The sequence below is a fragment of the Lipotes vexillifer genome, unplaced genomic scaffold, assembly GCF_000442215.2.
Source record: "Lipotes vexillifer unplaced genomic scaffold, Lipotes_vexillifer_v1.1 scaffold858, whole genome shotgun sequence".
NCBI classification, from domain to species: Eukaryota; Metazoa; Chordata; class Mammalia; order Artiodactyla; family Lipotidae; genus Lipotes; species Lipotes vexillifer.
The window spans coordinates 960,910-977,804 of NW_006788467.1; the positions used below are offsets into that span (position 1 = coordinate 960,910).

Below are 16,895 nucleotides of genomic sequence, written 5' to 3' on the forward strand. Positions count from 1 at the left end.
GCACACAGAAGTGATGCAATATGATGAGAATGAGGTAAGGCAAGTACCCAAGGATGCCTCCCTTGTTTCTGACTTAGGCATCTGGGTAGACAGTGGTCCCATTTATGGGACAATGGTCCCATATATTATAAGGCTTAAACAAGATAACTCATGGGAAGAACTGGCACACAGTAAGTGCTTAGCTATTATCACTATGGGATCCAGAGCACAGGTAGAGAGACTGCCCTTCATTAAGAAAGAACACACTTCTGTGACAGAATAAACAGAGGCAATGATAGGAAGAGATGGCATGTAAGTTTGGGGTGGGAGGGAGAAGAAAGGGAGCTCCTCAGTGACGTTTTCTATGTTCTCAGTTAAGAATGAGGCAGGGCAATCTGTTGCAGTGAGGAGCTGCTGATAGGACAGAGCTTGAGGGGAGCACACAGCCATGCTGGAACACTGTTCAGTGAAGCATCAAAGGACTGCCAGCAGTGAATGCCCCACGAGTCTGCGGAGAAGCCCAAATTCACATGGCTCTATGATTTCTCCACCACTGCTCAGCAACCCAGATACAGGAGTGAAGAAAGCAGAATGATGGAATAGCTTAAGATCAGGCTTGGATGGGCAAGTGTGATGGAAGGGTAAGAGGTCATAGGTTATTTTAGACATAGGTTATTTATTGACAAGAGTGGCTGAGGTGATGGAACATGAGTTTTAGGCTGGATAGGGAAGAAAAATAAAGATTAAAAAAAAAAAAGAAGATATTTTCAGAAAAAGTAAAAGGACCAAAGGACTAGATATCTTGATGAAATCAAGATGCAGGATTAGATATTAGGGATGTAATTATGAGCAAGATAGCTATATAATAACTCTCAGAGATCTGGCAGGCTAACACATAAGGTAGAAAATTAAACTAGTAATTAGAATTAAAAACAACAATGAAATAAGACTAGAAAATCTTAAGGAAGTACAATGCAGGAGTACCTACTAGTGGCAGGATTGATCAGAGAGGTTTTTTTACAGAAAGTAATTGTTGACCTGAGCTCTGAAGGATAAATAGGAGTTAGCCAGGAGCAAGGGCAGAAAAAAGCCCAGATTAACAAAGAGCATGAAGAGGCAAGGACTAAGGGACTAAAGGCCTGTAAAGGTCATCTACAAAGATACTAGAGTTACATGGGACCAAAATATTAGGACCACAGCCCAAGATCACTTAAAAAGGAAGGGTAAACAAAGAAATTAGCAGTCACAACAGTGATAGCAAGAATTAAGATGATGAAATACGTCTTAATATGCAGGCATGTAGTGCACTTAAATTAAACATTTAGCTAAAAAGAAAAATACCGTACCTTTGAACGAAATGTTGGATGAACAAAATAAACAGCCTTCAAATTCCTCTTGTACCTGATTCAAAATCAAAAAAAGGGTCAGTATAAGCCATGTCTAAAACCAGTCACCATTATGAACAATTACCTCTTTTTCCAGGTGTTTAAAAGCAGGAAAAAGTTTACATATGAATTTACTTTGATACAAAATAAAGTGGAGTTAAGGAGGGCCTATTATTAAAATATCCAATCTAAGTAAAATAAAAATCTTAGTTACATGAACTATACTTTCACAAAATACACAACGATGTTTGCTACTGCTTAATACTCGGAAAGAAAAAAGCTGCTTTCCCCCTTCATAATTTGAGAAGATAACTAACTTGACATCAACAACATCGTAGAGTTTCTTCAGGAAGTCAGAGTCCAGGTGATTGTATTCGCTGGTCAGTGTGTGAAAATATACTAATACGTATTCCTTCACAGCAATGTGATCCATTACATGGATAAAATATAGGAGAGCCTAGAAGAAAAATAAAGATAACGACCATTTTGTACAGCAGTCTATTTCACAGATGCCAAGAGAGAAAAAACCCAGAAGATTAATCTAATCTGTGCCCCAGGCACTGCAGAGAGACATCTCAGACTAATGAGTACCTCTTTAAAAAGATCTTCAGGGGAAGTGCCTCATGCCAGTGTTTAGTAGTTCATATAATGCTACAGTGTGGTCCCTTTCTGTCTTGTTCTAAGTGATGGAGGAGAACCACCAGTCTCCGTCCTTTCCAACAACTCTTCACATACTCAAAAGAGCTCTTCAGTCAACTACCAGGTTTTCTCTCTCTGGAATAACGGTATTAAAACCATTAGAGGGAGAATTTCTAGACTTTTAATCATTCTTGAAGGTTCTACCTGCATTCAGTGAAAGTCTTTGCAGTCTCCACTGAGAAACGGACTAATGGCTCTCACGGAACCAAGAATTACTATAAAAGGACATTAGAAGTGATGCCTCACATGGCTCACTTTGAGGGCTAATTTTCTTAGCATCTTTAACGTTGAACTGAATGAGGAAAATGAGAACAGGTTTAGTGAGCAGACGGCAGTGGGCTGGGCAGCACTTCCCTGCTCTGCCTCAAACTTAATGTGACCTGGATCAGTTAGAGGAATATGCCATTACAAGAAGGATGAAATTTAAGAGAAACATTAAACACAAAGCAGAGACACGATAATAATCATGCTGGGCAGGACCAGCATGACCCAGTGGTGTAGCTATAAACCATGACAAAGAGGAAGCTAAGAGGTAACAACTGAAGGATTACTATCAAACAGGTTATTTTCCCCATTCCTCCTCAGGGGAGTCCTTGGCATTAACTTGAATGGACTAACATGGATTAGTTAGCATGGGTCCAACTGCTACCAGAGCAGACAGAGGAGGGCACTAAGGAAACACAGTATCTTTCCAGTTGCTACCTGGTTTGGACTTCACAATATATATGAAATGATATATCACGAACATCCAGAACACCATGTAAGTACACACCAGAATCAAAGGCAGGGGTTTATGCTTTTATTGGTATCAATCACATTATTAATGCTGAGAATGAATGTCATACTGATTATCAGTTGTTTTTTCCCCTGTGTGTATGTGTGTCTGTGTATTTTTATTATTATTTCTGCTCTTACCAGACTGCTTCTGGTCCTCTTTCTATCCACTCACCACCTCCTCCCCAAGGCAATCAAGATATCCATTTTCAGCTTCAAATTCCCCATTTTTAGCTTGAATCTTTTTCATTATAAAGAAGTACAGCCAAATGACAGAAAAATGTAGAAAACAAATTCTCCCTAAAACTATGAAATACATTTTGAGATACTGATACTAGTGATAAAAAATCTGAAAGTGAAGTCAAGAAAACACTCCCATTTACCATTGCAACAAAAAGAATAAGATATCCAGGAATAAACCTACCTAAGGAGACAAAAGACCTGTATGCAGAAAATTATAAGACACTGATGAAAGAAATTAAAGATGATACAAATAGATGGAGAGATATACCATGTTCTTGGATTGGAAGAATCAACATTGTGAAAATGACTCTACTTCCCAAAGCAATCTACAGATTCAATGCAATCCCTATCAAACTACCACTGGCATTTTTCACAGAACTAGAACAAAAAATTTCACAATTTGTATGGAAACACAAAAGACCCCGAATAGCCAAAGCAATCTTGAGAACAAAAAATGGAGCTGGAGGAATCAGGCTGCCTGACTTCAGACTATACTACAAAGCTACAGTAATCAAGACAGTATGGTACTGGCACAAAAACAGAAAGATAGATCAATGGAATAGGATAGAAAGCCCAGAGATAAACCCATGCACATATGGTCACCTTATCTTTGATAAAGGTGGCAGGAATATACAGTGGAGAAAGGACAGCCTCTTCAATAAGTGGTGCTGGGAAAATTGGACAGGTACATGTAAAAGTATGAGATTAGATCACTCCCTAACACCATACACAAAAATAAGCTCAAAATGGATTAAAGACCTAAATGTAAGGCCAGAAACTATCAAACTCTTAGAGGAAAACATAGGCAGAACACTCTATGACATAAATCACAGCAAGATCCTTCTTGACCCATCTCCTAGAGTAATGGAGATAAAAACAAAAATAAACAAATGGGACCTAATGAAACTTCAAAGCTTTTGCACAGCAAAGGAAACCATAAACAAGACCAAAAGACAGCCCTCAGAATGGGAGAAAATATTTGCAAATGAATCAACTGACAAAGGATTAATCTCTAAAATTTACAGGCAGCTCATGCAGCTCAATAACAAAAAAATAAACAACCCAATCCAAAAATGGGCAGAAGACCTAAATAGACATTTCTCCAAAGAAGATATACAGACTGCCAACAAACACATGAAAGAATGCTCAACATCATTAATCATTAGAGAAATGCAAATCAAAACTACAATGAGATATCATCTCACACCAGTCAGAATGGCCATCATCAAAAAATCTAGAAACAATAAATGCTGGAGAGGGTGTGGAGAAAAGGGAACACTCTTGCACTGCTGGTGGGAATGTGAATTGGTTCAGCCACTATGGAGAACAGTATGGAGGTTCCTTAAAAAACTACAAATAGAACTACCATATGACCCAGCAATCCCACTACTAGGTATATACCCTGAGGAAACCAGAATTCAGAAAGAGTCATGTACCAAAATGTTCATTGCAGCTCTATTTACAATAGCCCGGAGATGGAAACAACCTAAGTGCCCGTCGTCGGATGAATGGATAAAGAAGATGTGGCACATATATACAATGGAATATTACTCAGCCATAAAAAGAAACGAAATTGAGCTATTTGTAATGAGGTGGATAGATCTAGAGTCTGTCATACAGAGTGAAGTAAGTCAGAAAGAGAAGGACAAATACCGTATGCTAACACATATATATGGAATTTAAGAAAAAAAAATGTTATGAAGAACCTAGGGGTAAAACAGGAATAAAGACAGAGACCTACTGGAGAACAGACTTGAGGATATGGGGAGGGGGAAGGGTGAGGTGTGTTAGGGCGAGAGAGAGACATGGACATATATACACTAACAAACGTAAGGTAGATAGCCAGTGGGAAGCAGCCGCATGGCACAGGGAAACCGGCTCGGTTCTTTGTGGCTGTCTGGAGGGCTGGGATAGGGAGGGTGGGAGGGAGGGAGACAGAGGGAAGAGATATGGGAACATATGTATATGTATAACTGATTCACTCTGTTATAAAGCAGAAACTAACACCATTGTAAAGCAATTATACCCCAATAAAGATGTTAAAAAAAATAAAATAAAATAAAATACAGGTTTTCTTGCTTCAAAAAAAAAAAAAGAAGTACAGCCATATGACAGAAAAATGTAGAAAACAAATTCTCCCTAAAACTATGAAATCCATTTTGAGATACTGATATGCATAAACTTGCACTATGCCCCCCCCCCACAAAAATGTCAATGTACATAAAAGCTGTTGTTTCTTCTCCTATTGATATTATACCATAAACATTTCTCTATAGTACTTGCCTCTATAACCATAATTTTTCAGGGTCACAGAACATTCCATCTGTGGATGCATAATAATTACCTGTCAGGAAGTTAAGTTATAATTTTGGGCCACAAATGAGCCTGTGAGTAACATGCCCGATCTAGGGCTTCCACAGTTTTTTTTACCCAAACACCAGTGACCAGGAGTTTAAGGGCTTAGCCAGATAAAATTATCCCCTTTTGCACAACTGTGCTTTATCTTAAAATTGTATTTAATTTTTACACTTTTGAGTACTTTTTTTTTTTACTATGATTAAGAATTATTTATTAAAGTGATTCTCCTCCTTTGCAGTCCGTGTCTATTACAATTGTTCTAGGAAGATCTACATATTTATCCCATGGATTCAGTTGTCCCTTGCCCAAGTATTCCAATTTGGGCAATTTCTGGGCCTATAGCTACTTTCAACCCTAGGATTATTTCCTTAGTACAAATTCTCAGAAATGGAGTTAATGGGTCAGTGGGCGTGACCACTTTGACAGTTTCAATTCATCTTTGGTAACAATGATTATTATTTAAAAGTAATGGCTAATTTTGATGACAGTCCCAGCTTGACCATGTAGAGACAAGAAAACTCCCCCGCCTGACGTGGAGGAGGAAATGATGACAGAAGCGTGACGTCTACTCAGAATGAGGAAGAAGGTGGTCTTCTCCCGCTCACCACTTTTCCTTTGATTATAAAACTGTAGCCCGCTAAGGTCTCAGGGTGCGGCACCTTCTTGCCCACCCGCCTGTAAGCCTCACAAGTGTCCTATTCTAATAAATCACTTCTTATCTATCAAAAAAACAAACAAAAAAAGTAAAAGTAATGGCTAGTTTTGAAGGTGAAAAAAGAGATTTCATCTTAATTCACTTTTTTTTTTTTTTTTTTACTACTAATCAGGTTGAACACTTTGTTTACCAGTAACACCATTTCTTCTGCTATGAATCATCTATTTCTGTCCTTTACCTCCAAAAGAAGGGATTATGAAATGATGACATCTTGGGTTAACTACTTCTTCTCTTCAGAGAGATAAAAGATTTAATGTTTCTTCTTTCAAGAAAAGCAGAATTTGATTATAAGTACAGTTATAATACAGAATGAGTCCAACCAAAAACTTGCCAGTTACATCATATCCAAAACAAAGCAGCTGCGTTTTTGGAGATCACAGTATGGCAATTCAGTATTTCTGTTTCTCCCAGAACACAAAACCAAACCCCTTACTGAAATGCTATGTGCCAACTTGCAGAATCAGGGCTGCTACTCTATCACAGATACATAATTCTGTCTCATATTCTAAGCCCTGATTCCAAATTCATGTCCTACTTATTTTTTAAATCAACATTATTTATAAAACAAAGCTTTTTAATGGCTTACCTTGTCCATATCTATTAAGGTTACAGGAATGTTTCTTCCAACCACCACCATTATTGTGCGACCACAGTTATCAACACCTACAAACAGGAAATGTAATCAGCACCCAGAAACTTTATTCCAAGAATATTATCTGTCCTGGTCTCTGACCTTATAAAAATATTCTACACAAATGTAAAAGACTGAAAACCAGGAACATAAGTTTTTCAGATTTCATCTTCAGATTTCTTTTGGTATGTGGAAAGCATCGCCTTTCTTTTTTTTTTTTTCCAGCTTCGTGAAGTTTCGATGACTGCCCTTACTTTTAAGATAAGCCCTCTTACAGGTTTTAAATCAGGGACAGCCAAATGTAAGGTTGAGGGTAAAGATTTTTTTATAAATAGCTTTTTGTTCAAGCATACTACAACTTTTAATAACATCAGTGATCCAGGAAAAACTAAATGGAACTCATATCTGAAAATTAAAAAGTACTGCCTGGAAAAGAAATATAAAGGGGGAATCTGATAACTTTCACTGTCTCTGTTATTTATTTATGTAAGGTTTGAATTTTGTACAGCAGGATTATGGTACTTTTAAAAGTAGAAAAAAAATTAAAAGATAGGAAAAAGGACATTGAGAAGAAATGAAGTTGGCCAATGTAGAATTACTAGCTGAAAATCTTATAGGTTGAGATGCTATCTTGAAGATCTTGATGATAAGCAAAAACTATCTTCCATTGTACAAAAAAAATCTATTCAGAGATAAAATGGACAAAATCAGAGAAAAGTGAAGTCTCTAATAGCATGCTAAGTAAGGTTCTTAATCAGTAAAAGAATAGGTTACCATATCCTTAAGCTCACCTGTTTGGTATAAGGCTTTTAGAGAAGCAATATCAGATAGATCCTCAGATCTTGCTTGACACAACCAGCGATTATAACTAGAGAAATAAAGGATATAATTATTATAATAAACAGTTGTAAATTTATAAATGAGACCTGTTTTTATCTGTCTGTGTTCCTAAAGAATAACATTTTATTATAATGAGAAAGGAGTTAAAGAGGCTGTTACACTATGCAGAATCTCTACTGTTATTGATTAAAAAAAAAAATGAGTTACTGAGAAAGGAAGGTATTCACACTAGATGATTTTTAAAAATGCTTTATGAGCAAATGAAGACTAATCATATAATTGGCTAAGATACCAAGTACTCAAACTAACATTGTTTTTAAATACTATTATCTTCCCCTACTTAAAAAAAAAAAAAAATGCAAGAAGGCCTAAAGCAATAGCAGTTCTCCACAACAGATGTTCACTCATTCAACAAAGACTTATTGAGTGCTTACTACACAAGAGGTATTGAGAATACTCTAGTGAACAGACATGGTCAGACCCTCAAGAAGTTTACTTTTCAGAAGACAAACAGGTAAGTGTTGTACATGTTATGTTGGACCACAAAGAAAGTAGGTAATTTTTTTCGGGGAAGTCCAGGCTTATTTAATGACTGGCTAATCAAAGTAGCTGTACTGATACTCCATATACCAGATCATAAAGATGGCAGTTTGGCTTTGGCTAAGAGGATATTGAAACTGGAAGAAACGTAAAGATCTCAAAGAGTGGAAGCGATCTGAAAAAGGTCGAATTAATCAGTTACCAGTTAATGGTAGACTCGAATTTGAAGTTGCACTCAAGTCTCCAGTTTGCTGGAAAGGTCAGTACTTTTCCTACTATTTCATACTTGCTTTCTTAAAATTCAAAGTGCCACTTACTTAATTGTGAAAAAAGCTTTCAAGGTATCTAAATGCATGAAAAGCAACTTTGAAGCATCTAGGTCGCATATGGCAACATCCCACAACATAAAAACAAACAAACAAACAAACTAAACTAGAAGAGAGGATACTTGGGTCCTCACGCTATCACTTTCTATGCAATCTCAGTAAAGTAGTTTCACCTCTATGGACCTCAGTTTCCTCATCTGCAAAACGGTGTTTCTGTAGGACACCTTTCAGCTATGAAGTACAACCACACAACTAAGGATATTTAATAGTAAGTCTATTACATACGGATTGTAATCAACAAGTGATATGCCTGCTAGTTTCACAGAAATTGTTATTGTTTGTGAAAACAATACTTGGTATTGCATAGTTCTATAGTCTATGTTTTTAAATTTAGAAACGTGCCCACCTGTGCAAATTGAATTCAAAGACAATAACTTTTAATTTTAGTTTAAGATATAATTTGCAAGTCAAGAAAGGATCTGTGTTTATTGTAGTTCTCCCTATTCATATGTACTATTCCATATTTTCATACAGAGCTATTTCCTAGGTTATTTACACTAACTCCCCTATTGTCCTGCTTTCTAACTGTTTTATGATTAAGCCATCTCCACATCAAGACTAAACAGAATAATATGTCTTAAATGTCTTATGAGCACCACAGGTCATGGCACAGAACATGTAACAGGAATTCAGTAAATACCTGTTACTTTCTATACTCTCGGTGTATTCATTAGTTCATTTTCAAAGATTTATTGCATAATTGCAATGCCTGCATCATAGCAAGGACTCAAATCTTTGTTGAATAAAATAATAAACGTGAGTATTATTCAAGGTATTTTGGAGGCCTGAGATGAATAATAAAAGGCCCTTGGCTTCAGAGTTTAAGGTTGAATATATGAGATAGACATATTACAAAGACAACTAACATTGTACTAAGACCCAGTGAGATAAGCAATACAGCAGACATCTAAATACTGTATCAATCAAGTATGTACGCTAAGGTGGGGACTGGCAGGGGTAGGAGTGGGGGTTGGGGGTGGAGTGAGGGGAAGTGGAGACAAGGTCCAGGCCTGTTATAGAACTAACTTCTCCCTTCTTTATATCACAAAGATCAGCACAAGGCTTTACCCACTCACTGCAATATTTGCTTCTACTCTGTTGGACCTCAAGATAGGGACTATGTCTTAGTTGTCTCTATATTTCTAGCAAATTTCTAGGGTAGTTCCTGACACTCAGTAACTATGTATTCAATGAACTGTGAAGAAAAAAATTTTTTTAAACTGGAACTCAGATGTACAAAATAGAATTAATTAACAGCAGCTTTTCCTGACTTCATGCAACTATCCCACACTGGACTTAGTTAAAATCCTTGTTATACACTCTTATTGCACCCTGTAATTTAAATACATTTTTCATACAATAATTAGTTTAACATTTCTCTCCTTTGCAAGACCCTAGGCTTAATGAGGTCTGGGGCTGTATCTGCCTTGCGTGACACTTTATTATGTTTCTAGCTTGGCACATTAGTAAGGGCTCAATAAATATTTAATAATGAATAAGATAAAGTTTTTACTGTGAGAAATGATGTAAGAGTTATAGGCAACTGGATCTTAAGCCAACCAAGGAACACTAATGAAAAAGAAGAAAGTTCTTGTGAAATAATTTTAAGAGTGATATGCCCAAACTGTGTCACAACTGGATGGAAGACCTGGAAACATTAATCAAGACCTAGACAACATGTCTAATTATTTTAGATGTTCAAGCGAATTATTACACAGAGACAGGGCAATGCTATGAAAGGAATGATCTAACCCTATAGCCGATCCATGTGACCATTGGTTTTGTTACTGAAGGAAGAATTGAAGGCTTTCAAAAAGATAATTCTAACTAAAGATCTACTTACTTCCTAAGAGCTTAAAAAAAATTTATCATTTGTTCAAACTGATCAACAAACATAACAGAAACCAAACACAACCTGTGTAAATAAAATCCTGATTTAGAAAGAGTAAGAGAAATAAAAATTTAAAACTACAATCTTAAACATGTAGCCATGGCAGAGTATGTAAACAGATGACCTACAGCTCAGTTATATAGTAAACTCCTAAACGATTAGTCATCAATTCTCAAACTTTTGAGTCTCAGGACCCTTTCATATTTATGTCAGTTACACCTACCAATATTTACCATTTTAGAAATAAAAAGAGAGATTTATAAAAAATATTTATTAATTCAAAAATAATAAAAACCTTTAATGTGAACACAAATAACTTTATTTTTAAATAAGCTATATTTAGGGAGAAGAGTTACACTCTTACATTTTTGCAAATCTCTTTAATTTATGCTAGATTCTTACATCTGCTTCTGCGTTTAACCTACTGCAATATCACACATTAAGCACTCTCTGGAAAACTCCATTGAACACTACAAGAATGAGAATGAAAAGAGCGAATAAGTCTTAGTAAGATTATAAAAAGAGTTTTGCCCTCATGGGCTCCCCGAAAGGGTCTAGCTTTCCTGGGTCATACTTCTGAGCTGCTGACAAGACCTCATCTTTAATTATCATAGACATGGGGCACATGAATAGGAAATCTGAAAATCTTTTGATTCAGATGTAACTTATCACTCAAGGGAAGTGAGTGGCAGGGGTACCATGCCTTTGTTTCTTGGTTCAAGCTCTGGGAACGATAGGCTGTGCTCTTCCCCAAACCTGTAGCTATGTGTTAATTGGATGTGCACAACAACCTGAGTGCCGCACAGAACACACCATGACATGTGAAGGTAGTGTGGCTCACTCATGAATTTCTAGACTACAGAGACTACTTTCTTTACCTGTATATTTCAGTTCTAGAATATTATCTTGCACAGAGTAAATATCCAATGTTTCCTGAACCGACTGGAAACTGTCAACTATGTGACTAACTTGAATCTCAAGATCATGGCCTTCTACCAAAAAGAAGGACAATGCTTTACATGCTGTATTCATATTCCTTCCTAGAACCTACCCCTTTGCTGATGGCCCCTTTCCAGAAAGCATGGACTCAGCAAATACAGATTCATTTTAAACTGGCTTGAACTAGTCATTATTAAGTGAAACAAATCTCATTAAAGAGAGCAATACAGACAGGCAAGTATCCAGTCCAGACACAAACCAATGCCACTTTATCTGTATCACTCATGCAAAAATGAAAAAGGTGTGTGTATGTGAGAGAGTGAGAGAGAGAGAGACAGAGACAGAGAGAGACAGAGAGAGGGAAACGAGAGAGGAGACAATAGGGTAACTGATTTGAGAACAAAGCAGTTCTCTGTATATGAAAACAAAATGTGTCTGATCCTTTCCCAGCTTCTCTCAAGCTGGTCTGTGTAGGTGCCTGGAGATGGTAGTGGAGAAGGGAGATGAGCTGCAGTAGCCACCTTGAAGGCTCATCTTCAATTAGCTGTAACTCTGGTCAAGTCACTCTTGGTGATCAATTCACCCTTCTGTAAATTAGAGGGATCAGACCAGATCAGGTACAAAATCATCTAAGAAATCATCTAAGACACCTTAGAAGGATGATTCCTGAGGCCTTCCCACAGAGGTTCTGATTCAGGAAGTTTGGCGTGGGGCCTATGAATTTTTAGCAAGCACCCCTGGTAATTCTAATGCTTATACACTTTATACTATGTTTCAGAAAGCTGTATCAGATAATTACCAAAACTCCTTTCAACTATAATGTACTGCTGAGAGACCACAGACCAGTGGTTCTCAAAGTGTGGTGCATAGTCCCAATACTTTTTCAAGGGGTTTTGCAAGGTCAAAACTATTTTCATAATAACACCAAAACATCATTTGTTTTTCACTGTGTTGACATCTGCACTGATGGTGCAAAAGCAACTGTTGGATAAAACTACTGCTGCTTTAGCATGAATTCAGGTGGAAGCACCAGATTGTACTAGTAGTCATTGTGTTCTTAATTGCCAAAATACTCACAGGAAAAAAAAAAGCCAGTTTCATTTAAGAATGTCTTTGATGAGGAAGAAAAAATTATTAATTTTATTCATTAACCCATGGAAATACATCTTTTTAATATTAATGTGTCACAAAATGGGAAGAACACACAAAGCATTTCTGCAGACCAAAGCATGAGGCTGTCCTGAAGAAAAGATCTAGTTGTTTGACTTGCAAGCTGAACCAGTTGCTTTTTTTCATGGAACACCATTTTTCTTCAACTAATGACTGGCAGACAAACTGTGGTTACTTAACATGAGTATTTGGCAGATGTTTTGTCAAAAATGAATAAAGTGACCCTGCCATTTCAAGAAAAACAACCAACAGTATTTATTACCAGTGATAAAATTCGAGCTTTAAAATACAGATATAATGTTAGAAAATTTGTATCCACCACCAGAAGCTAACAGTTTCTAATACTTAAGGACTTTTCTGATAAGATCAGTGGTGATATTATCAAATATAAGTTTTTGATATTGTGTAATGTAATGTGTCAATATTTGGAACAACTGAATAATTACGTGAGTCAATATTTTCCAAAAGACCAATACATCATGTTGTAAATTCATGCTCTAAATTCCTATTATAAAATCTACTCAAAGTGCAGGATAAAACAACACATTTTAATATAACAATACAAAAATTCATAAATATGGTTTGAGATTCCACATTACAACATTATGAAACTACCATTTATTGAGTTATGGTATAATATCAAAGAATATCCCCAACTATTTGAAAAGGCTATTAAGATACTCCTTTTTCCAACTACGTATCTGAATGAGGTCAAATATTCTTCATATACTTCACCCAAAACAAAGTATTGCAACAGTTTGAATGCTGATATGAGAATCCAGCTGTCTTCTATTAAGTCAAACATTAAAATATCTGCAAAAATGTAAAACACTGCATTTCTCACTAATTTAAAAAATAGTTATTTTTCATAAAAACATAATGGGTTATTTTTAAATGAATTAACAAATAACTTATCATATGATAAATATTAGTGGGTATAAGCCAGGTAAAAACAAAAGCTCTTTGGGGTCCTCAATAATTTTTAAGCATGCAAAGGGGACCTGAGACCAAACAGTTTGAGAACCACTGCCCTAGTCCAAAAAAAAGGTACCCAAATCTAGTTGTACATGAATCATGATGTGAAAAAGTTTTAAAATATATATAGAGGCCAAATCCCAGTCATGTGAGGGAAAGCCCAGTCACTGTATTTAAAGAAAAATGTTTGCCAGATGATTCGTACACATGGCCAAGTTCAGAAACCACTGAAACTGTCATTCGATTGTGCTTGCCTTTAGAAAAGCTGTTCATTGGTGCCCCCTAGTGACTAATTAGCTTTTGTTCATGAAAATAAAAGGAGAACTGGACTTCCCTGGTGGTGCAGTGGTTAAAAACCCACCTGCCAATGCAGGGCACATGGGTTCGAGCGCTGGTCTGGGAAGATTCCCACATGCCACAGAGCAACTAAGCCCGTGCACCACAACTACTGAGCCTGCATTCTAGAGCCCGCGAGCCACAACTACTGAGCCCGTGTGACACAACTACTGAAGCCCACATGCCTAGAGCCTGTGCTCCACAGCAAGAGAAACCACCGCAATGAGAAGCCTGTGCATTGCAACGAAGAGTAGCCCCCGCTTGCTGCAACTAGAGAAACGCCTGTGTGCAGCAACAAAGACCCAATGCAGCCAAAAATTAATAAATAAATTTATTTTTTAAAAAAAAGGGAGAATAAAGTGAAGACCAGGAACTCAGGAAAAACAAAATTCTAATTCTATAAGGGACTCCGGAGATCGTCTAGTCTAACTCCCACTTTATACATGGAGACTAACAACAACCACACATCATTACAGTATAGTGTGATAAGTGCTAGGCTATCCTTTGGTTAAGTACAGGACGTAAAAAAAAGAGAAAAAAAAAAGCATACGGAGGAGGCATTGATTCCAGACTTCTATTCTGTCCATTCCAACTTATCTCCAGGGAGATAAGTTTCTAGAGGCAAACACTTCTGAGCTGAAACCTGGAGAATGAGCAGGAATTGAAGAATGAGAGTATTCTAGTCCAAAGGGATGGCAAGTACCAAAGCTCAAAGGTAAAATAGACCATAATTTGCTCAGTATTAAAGAGAACAGCAGTGACCAATTTTAAGAGCTTGCTAAGTACCAGGTACTGTGCTAAGCTCACTACATTATCTTATTTAACACTCACAACAACCTTATGAGATGTTATCCCCTCAACCAACCCTATAAGATAATGAATATTAACCAGTTATGGTGTATGATTTTTCCTTTCCTTTAACATTTTTTTAAAAGCAGCTAGCTTTCCAAGGACTGTTTGTTAATCCTTGGACAAGCTTACCCAGAAGTACAAAAGCTGCTTTTCTTTATGTTTCAAAAAAGAGTTATTCAGAATTGCTTTAGAAAACACCTAAAAGAAATGGAATGGCTTTATAAGGTCCCTGGGATAAATCAGGGGGAAATAAAGGTCTTTTAACGTTAATACAGCCATAGATTATGCTTTAATTATAAATATAGTAATGTTAAGTAAAAACTTTGTGACTTGGTTTTTCCCTTCCCCTATTTTCTGCTTTTAGAATATAATCTCACCCAAAGACACTACAATCGTAGTAGAAAGAGTAGGAGCTCTGAAATCAGAGATGCATCTGAACACCAACTTCATCACATACTAACGGTGTCCACTGATAAATTAACTTTGAATTTCTGCATCTACAAAGTGGAGACATATATTTCTTAGCGGATTGTCACGGAGAATAAATGAGACCACGTTACGTGTAGATCATTTAGCAGAGGTAGGCCCTTTCTTGTTTCTCATGTCCTTATGTGTCTGTCAGTCCAAAGGGGTTTGCCTTACTTTCTTTGATGCTGCTTCTGCAGGGCTGCCTCTGATAACTGTCCCTGAAGGATCAGTCTTCTTTGCTTATCAATATCTCCTTCCATTCGAGCAAAAGCATGAGAGCCAATGAAAGAGAGATCAACTCCCAAGCCTTCATCCTCCTCTTCTTGGTTGTCTGCAACACAAATACCATCAATAGAGATGGCAAAATTTGACAGTAAATGCTACAAACAGATTGTGAATGCTGCTACAGGAATGAGTGCACAGAAACTCAAAAAACCAGGGTTAAGGTTATTTTTTGAGAATGAAACTGAAATCAGATTCAGGCATTTGAAGAAGTGAAATAATGAAAGAAACCACTTGTCCATGTGGGATGGAAGTTTTAGGAACACATGAAATCAAATCAAGGGGACCTAGGTGTAACCTTAGGAAGAAAAGAGTAGAACGTAATGATAAACAAAAAGATAGAAGCAATTATACTGTATGTGGGTTTAAAGACGAACTGTAGCACAACACCTAACCAAAGAGAAATAGAAAGAAAAAATGTTTGGGGTCATTTATCCAGAATTGTTTAAGAAGGGAGCACTTGACTGGCTCGTACATAATCTTCAGTCCTTTTGTCAGGTAACCCCTGAAGGAAGATGGATGGACCAGGATTTCAGGGTGTGATCCACATTCACTAAGATATGTTTTGACTAGCGGTCTGATTTTCTACACTGGTCATGCCTATATAATCATTCTGGTACACAAGAGTTACAGTTTTCACTACAAATTAATGTTACCTTTCTGATTTATCCATATGATCATTTTACGTTTGGCTAGCAGCCAGTCCCTTGGGAATGGATCATCTCTTAATGTGTTCCCCACTGCCTCACTAGATCTGTTTAAAAAAACTTCTTTTTTAAAGAAAGAAGAGCAAACAAACAAAATCCTTGGACCATGGCAGGGGAGCTTCCCAAGGCAATGCCACCACCTGAGGCCATTCAGCTGGGACCTCCTCACATCTATACCACTGCTCCTCAAACTGTGACAGGCAAGGGCTGAGTGTGCCTTTATTAAAAAAATACCCATAAATGAATCTTCTCTCAATCCCTCAGGTAAGGCTGATTTTACATCTATTTTAACAGATTCTATATTCTAACTGAAAATATTTATGAACACTAGAGCCTATGAGGTAACAATATTTTCTGAGATATGGATGCAAATCAAGCAGTCTTTGAGGATGGGGGATAGAAGGGAACCTTTTGGCTAATGACTGCCCAGTACAGCTACCTCGGCTGATTTTGCTTTTTATTACCCCTTGTCATATAAAACACATTTTACGCATTTAAGAAAAATTATATTCTATTGTGGTAGTCACAACTATGAGGATTTCCAAATGATGCTGGGCACATTTCAAGGCAGTACTCTATTGGTGGCTCCCTAAAAGTACATGAGTACCCCTCCAGGAAAGCTTGGTTCACAGACATTTTCTGATAAAAATACTGGTGATAAAAAAGAGATGAGTAGCCTTCTATCGATTTTAACTTGATGCTCATTTAAAAGTGTTCACAGCAGG

At 37.0% G+C, this 16,895-nt stretch overlaps 1 protein-coding gene across 1 annotated transcript in view; it reads right to left on the reverse strand.

The window, feature by feature from the left end:
• Window positions 1–16,895, reverse strand: part of GDAP2 (ganglioside induced differentiation associated protein 2) — a 72,315-nt gene that overhangs the window by 13,439 nt on the left and 41,981 nt on the right. Inside the window, exons 8-12 of the mRNA XM_007461627.1 lie at window positions 15,356–15,512; window positions 7,576–7,652; window positions 6,740–6,816; window positions 1,682–1,821; window positions 1,326–1,380 (exon numbers count right to left, since the gene is read on the reverse strand). Coding sequence (XP_007461689.1) covers window positions 1,326–1,380; window positions 1,682–1,821; window positions 6,740–6,816; window positions 7,576–7,652; window positions 15,356–15,512 — 506 coding nt within the window. The remainder of the gene's footprint in view (window positions 1–1,325; window positions 1,381–1,681; window positions 1,822–6,739; window positions 6,817–7,575; window positions 7,653–15,355; window positions 15,513–16,895) is intronic.